The sequence below is a fragment of the Hemiscyllium ocellatum genome, chromosome 12 (assembly GCF_020745735.1).
Source record: "Hemiscyllium ocellatum isolate sHemOce1 chromosome 12, sHemOce1.pat.X.cur, whole genome shotgun sequence".
NCBI classification, from domain to species: Eukaryota; Metazoa; Chordata; class Chondrichthyes; order Orectolobiformes; family Hemiscylliidae; genus Hemiscyllium; species Hemiscyllium ocellatum.
Genome location: NC_083412.1, coordinates 11,007,311 through 11,013,310, shown reverse-complemented (window position 1 = coordinate 11,013,310; position 6,000 = coordinate 11,007,311). Strand labels below are relative to the sequence as shown.

The window sequence follows — 6,000 nt, the reverse complement described above, 5'->3', positions numbered from 1 at the left end:
TGTTGCATCAGACTCATATAGCTAACTCGCTCTCTCTCTCTCTACAGCTGCTGCTCGATTTGCTGAGTTTCTTTAGCATTCTCTGTTTTTGTTTCCCAGATTACCCGTCCAATGTCATTACCACTCTAACCCCTGTCCTGACTCAGTCGGGAAGACTGTGTTGATAATCTAGTCCCACTGTTACTGATGGTTGGCTGATCGGCTGGACCTAGGTCTTTTCACGTTAGCATTCTTCCTTCAGGCTCTTCAAGTGTGGCCTTTTCCAGGAAGATGGGGTAGGGTGGAGGGTAGAGGGGTCGGGGTGGCTGGATGGTTCAGAGACCGGGTCACACAGGACAAAGCCACTGGGGGTTGAGAATGGGATAGAAGGGGTGAAGGTGGTGAGAATGTGATGGGGAAGGGACAGTAGGGGTTGCTGTGGGAGGGAGATGGATGGGACAGAATAGGAGGGGCAGGAAAAAAAAAGTGGAGGTGTGAGAGGAAGAAAAGGGGTGTGAGGATGAGGAGGGTAAGGTGGGGTTCGGGGAGTGGTGGGTTCTGGATCTATCACCGCTGGCAGGGTCCCTTCTCTGTGACTGAGAGTGTGGAAGCCTGTGCTGACCCTGGCAACTAACCTGTGTCTAAACTCAGCTGTGTCCAGCCTGCCACTGTTGCTGATGTGTGCGCACTGGCTTGGTCAGAAATAAGGTGTGAATGTCCAGGGGGAGGGAGGGAAGGCTGGGGGAGGACCCATCACTGGCTAGGAGGGGCAAGGTCATTACTCCGGGCTGGTCAGGACAGGGTAAGCACTGAAGAGTCTAGGGGAGACCTGCTGTGAGAAGGGAGCTCCTTCACAATGACCGCTGCAACGCGGGGTCACTGTAAGATGAGACATGCCAGGAGCAGACGGAGACAAGCTGGGTGGTGTGGCCATGTGTCCCTTGTTTTGATGAGCTGCAGGCTGTGTGTCTGACTGGGACACATGCAGTTTGCAACCTGAGAGAGCGCAGTGTCCGGCCAACTCAGTGGCTGTGCGTCAACAGGAATCCCAGAAAGTCTCCCCGGAGACAACCAGGAGAGAGAGAGAACAGGCACAGACTGCTCCTGGGGCTCTCTCCCTCTCCCTCTCCCTGTGTGTGTGCAGAGCGATGGTCACACCTCTCCTTGCCTCAGCATAAACCCTCTCCTCCAGGTTTCTAGACTTGACCCCAGGACAAGCTGAGAGAGAGACAGAGAGAGAAGGACGTTGTGGGCGCCATGCAAATGGAGGTGTTGGAGAGTGCCAAGCCTGTGAGGGGGAGATGCCGGAGGTGGTGGCTGAGAGGGTTGCTGCTGCTCTTTGCCACAGCCACCCTGGCGCTGAGTATTGTGCTGGCTCTCGGTAAGTGGCGGGGAACGGGAAACTTTCACACCGGCTCTGACTGTGCCACCGGCGGCTCACACCAGAGGCCGTTCAGCCCCCTTTGCCCGTGCTGGCCGGCTCCTGCCCGCCCCACTCGTTCATTTCCGTTTCACGTAACTTTCCAGTGAAACTTTGCAAAGCCTTGACTGAACCTCCCTCCCCCCACACTCTCAGACAGTACACCCCAGACCCTAACCCCCCAGTGAACCTCCCACCCCCCACACTCTCAGACAGTACATCCCAGACCCTAACCCCTCGAGTGAACTTCCCCCTCCCCACACTCTCAGACAGTACACTCCAGACCCTAACCCCTCGAGTGAACCTCCCTCCCCCCACACTCTCAGACAGTACACCCCAGACCCTAACCCCTCGAGTGAACCTCCCTCCCCCCACACTCTCAGACAGTACACCCCAGACCCTAACCCCCCAGTGAACCTCCCTCCCTCCACACTCTCAGACAGTACATCCCAGACCCTAACCCCTCGAGTGAACCTCCCACCCCCCACACTCTCAGACAGTACACCCCAGACCCTAATCCCTCGAGTGAAACTCCCTCCCCCCACACTGTCAGACAGTACACCCCAGACCCTAACCCCGCGAGTGAACCTCCCTCCCCACACTCTCAGACAGTACACCCCAGACCCTAACCCCTCGAGTGTCCCTCCCCCTCCCCCCACACTCTCAGACAGTACATCCCAGACCCTAACCCCTCGAGTGAACTTCCCCCTCCCCACACTCTCAGACAGTACATCCCAGACCCTAACCCCTCAAGTGAACTTCCCCCTCCCCACACTCTCAGACAGTACACCCCAGACCCTAACCCCTCGAGTGAACCTGCCTCCCCCACACTCACAGACAGTACATCCAAGACCCTAACCCCTCGAGTGACCCTCCCTCCCCCCACACTCTCAGACAGTACACCCCAGACCCTAACCCCTCGAGTGAACTTCCCCCTCCCCACACTCTCAGACAGTACATCCCAGACCCTAACCCCTCGAGTGAACTTCCCCCTCCCCACACTCTCAGACAGTACACTCCAGACCCTAACCCCTCGAGTGAACCTCCCTCCCCCCACACTCTCAGACAGTACACCCCAGACCCTAACCCCTCGAGTGAACCTGCCTCCCCCACACTCTCAGACAGTACACCCCAGACCCTAACCCCTCGAGTGAACCTCCCTCCCCCCACACTCTCAGACAGTACACCCCAGACCCTAACCCCTCGAGTGAACCTCCCTCCCCCCACACTCTCAGATAGTACACCCAAGACCCTAACTCCTCACGGGTGCACAAAGAGCTTTTCTGTCCTTCCTTCGTTGATTATCACCTCAATGTTTACTGAATAACTGCTGCCTTTCCACTCCATCCCTTGACCAAAGAACATCTCAGCTTTCCCTGGCAAGAAACAGTCCTGAATTCTCTGATCTGTCCATTTAGCTGAAGTTCCTCAGGAGGGAACCACCGTATTGACATGTTTCCTCCACCCTTTCCCTATGGTGCAGCACCCAAGACTGATCACAGCACTCCAGTGAGCCTGACGCAGTGTTTCCCACAGGCTCACCCCAGCTCTCTGGCTTCAGTCCATGTGCTAAACGAAACCGGGAGTTGTCTTCTTCGTTTCTTACCCACCCCGACAACTTTCTGTGCACACATTTTCGGAAATCTCTCTGCTCCTGCCCCTGTCCTCTACAGTTTACTGTTTATTTTATACAGCACCTTCGCCATGCTCCCGAACCAAGTTAATGCCCCTTCTGTTTTTCCGCATTTAATTTTATCTGCCAAATGTCTGCCCATTTCCCCACTCTGTCTGTGAACTTCTTAAAATGATTAGTTTCCCTACAGTGTGTAAACAGGCCATTTGGCCCAACAACTCCACACTGAAGAGTAACCCACCCAGACCCATTCCCTTACCCTGACTAATTTACCTCTGAGCAATGCACCGAACACTACGGTTCTCTGGACTGTGGGAGGAAACCAGAGCAAACCCACACAGACACGGGGAGAATGTGCAAACTCCACACAGAGAGTTGCCCGAGGCTGGAATCGAACCTGGGACCCTGGTGCTAGGAGGCAGCCGTGATACCCACTGAGCCAGCCTCAAACTCTGGAGTTCTGCATTATCCAGGTCTCCCTTTGTACTGTCATTGGTTGAGGGCGTTGCAGGTGAAACCAGCCTTTGGTTTGTGTGCTGACAAAGCTTTGAACTGTGGAGACCATTTCCGTCAGACACTTTGTTGTGGGTCTGGAGACTCAGGTAGGTCGGGTCGGGGAAGGCTGGCTGATTTCCATTCTGGAAAGAAGATTAAGGAAATCATTGATGATTATACGGCTACCATTTAACTCTTACTTCAGTGAGAGATTTTATTGACTTGAAATTTCGCCATCTGTTATGACACAAGGGGGGGGGGGTCTGTCTGTGGACATACTGTCACTGTGGGATCAGAAAGGAGGAGGATTACTCTGCGATGAACCGGGATGTTGCGCTGTCAGAGGGTCAGTGCTGAGAGTGTGACCACTGTCGGAGGGTCAGAGCTGAGGGAGTGCCGCACTGTCGGAGGGTCAGTGTTAAGGGAGCGCCGCACTGTCAGAAGGTCTGTGCTGAGGGAGTGCCGCAATGTCGGAGGGTCTGTGCTGAGGGAGTGCCGCACTGTCGGAGGGTCTGTGCTGAGGCAGTGCCGCACTGTTGGAGGGTCAGTGCTGAGGGAGTGCCGCACTGTTGGAGGGGCAGTGCTGAGGGAGTGCCGCTCTGTCGGAGGGTCTGTGCTGAGGGAGTGCCCCCCTGTCGGAGGGTCTGTGCTGAGGGAGTGCCCCCCTGTCGGAGGGTCAGTTCTGAGGGTGCGACGCACTGTCGGAGGGTCAGTTCTGAGGGTGCGACGCACTGTCGGAGGGTCAGTTCAGAGGGTGCGACGCACTGTCGGAGGGTCAGTTCTGAGGGTGCGACGCACTGTCGGAGGGTCAGTTCTGAGGGTGCGACGCACTGTCGGAGGGTCAGTTCTGAGGGTGCGACGCACTGTCGGAGGGTCAGTTCTGAGGGTGCGACGCACTGTCGGAGGGTCAGTTCTGAGGGTGCGACGCACTGTCAGAGGGTCCGCGCTGAGGGGGTGCCGCGCTGTGGGAGGGTCAGAGCTGAGGGTGTGTCTGCCTGTGGGATTGTCAGTGCTGAGGCAGTGCTGCACAGTCGGAGGGTCAGTACTGAGGCTGTGCCGCGCTGTCGGAGGGTCAGTGCTGAGGGGGTGCCGCACTGTTGGAGGGTCAGTGCTGAGGGAGCGCGCGCTGTCGAATGGTCAGTGTTGAGGGAGTGTCGCACTGTCGGAGGTTCAGTGCTGAGGGAGCGCTGCACTAGCGGACGGTCAGTGCTGAGGGAGTGTCGCACTGTCGGAGAGTCAGTGCTGAGGGAGTGCCACGCTATCGGAGGATCAGTGCTGAGGGAGTGCCGCGCTGTCGGAGGGTCAGTGCTGAGGGAGTGCCGTACTGTCGGGGGGTCAGTGCTGAGGGAGTGCCACACTGTCGGAGGGTCAGTGCTGAGTGAGCGTCGCACTGTCGGATGGTCAGTGCTGAGTGAGCGTCGCACTGTCGGATGGTCAGTGCTGAGGGAGTGCCGCACTGTCGGAGGGTCAGTGCTGAGGGAGTGCCGCACTGTCGGAGAGTCATCGCCGAGGGAGTGCCGCACTGTCGGAGGGTCAGTGCTGAGGGAGTGCCGCACTGTCGGTGGGTCAGTGCTGAGGAAGTGCCGCATTGTCGGAGGGTCAGTGCTGAGGGAGTGCTGCACTGTCAGAGGGTCAGTGTTGAGGGATTGCCCCCCTGTCGGAGTGTCAGTGCTGATGAAGTGCCTCACTGTCTGAGGGTCAGCGCTGAGGGTGTGCCGCGCTGTCGGAGGGTCAGTGCTGAGGGTGTGCTCCCCTCTCGGAGGGTCAGAGCTGATGGTGTGTCCCCCTGTCGCAGGGTTAGTGCTAAGGGTGTGTCGCTCTGTCGGAGGGTCGGTGTTGAAGGAGTGCTACACTGTCGGAGGGTCAGTGCTGAGGGAGTGCCACACTGTCGGAGGGTCAGTGCTGAGGGTATGCCGCGCTGTCCGAGGGTCAGCGCTGAGGGAGTGCCGCACTGTCCGAGGGTCGGTGCTGAGGAAGTGTCGCACTGTCAGAGGGTTTGTGCTGAGGGAGTGCCGCGCTGTCGGAGGGTCAGTGCTGAGGGAGTGACGCACTGTCCGTGGGTCAGTGCTGAGGGAGTGCCACACTGTCGGAGGATCAGTGCTGAGGGAGTTCCCCATGTCGGAGGGTCAGTGCTGAGGGACTGCCGCACTGTCGGAGGGTCAGTGCTGAGGGAGTGCCGCACTGTCGGAGGGTAAGTGCTGAGGGAGTGCCCCCCTCTCGGAGGGTCAGAGCTGATGGTGTGTCCCCCTGTTGGAGGGTCAGTGATGAGGGAGTGCCGCAATGTTGGAGGGTCAGTGATGAGGGAGTGCCGCACTGTCGGAGGGTCAGTACTGAGGGAGTGCCGCACTTTCGGAGGGTCAGTGCTGAGGGAGTGCTGTATTGTTGGAGGGTCAGTGCTGAGGGTGCGCCGCACTGTCAGGGGGTCAGTGCTGAGGGAGTGCCCCCCCTGTTGGAGGGTCAGTGCTGAGGGAGT

At 58.1% G+C, this 6,000-nt stretch overlaps 1 protein-coding gene across 1 annotated transcript in view; it reads left to right on the top strand.

The window, feature by feature from the left end:
- Positions 1-807: 807 nt before the first annotated feature.
- The window catches only part of phex (phosphate regulating endopeptidase homolog, X-linked), a 116,691-nt gene continuing 111,498 nt past the window's right edge, over positions 808-6,000 (top strand). The window contains exon 1 of the mRNA XM_060833308.1: positions 808-1,360. Coding sequence (XP_060689291.1) covers positions 1,237-1,360 — 124 coding nt within the window. The 5' untranslated portion in view covers positions 808-1,236. The remainder of the gene's footprint in view (positions 1,361-6,000) is intronic.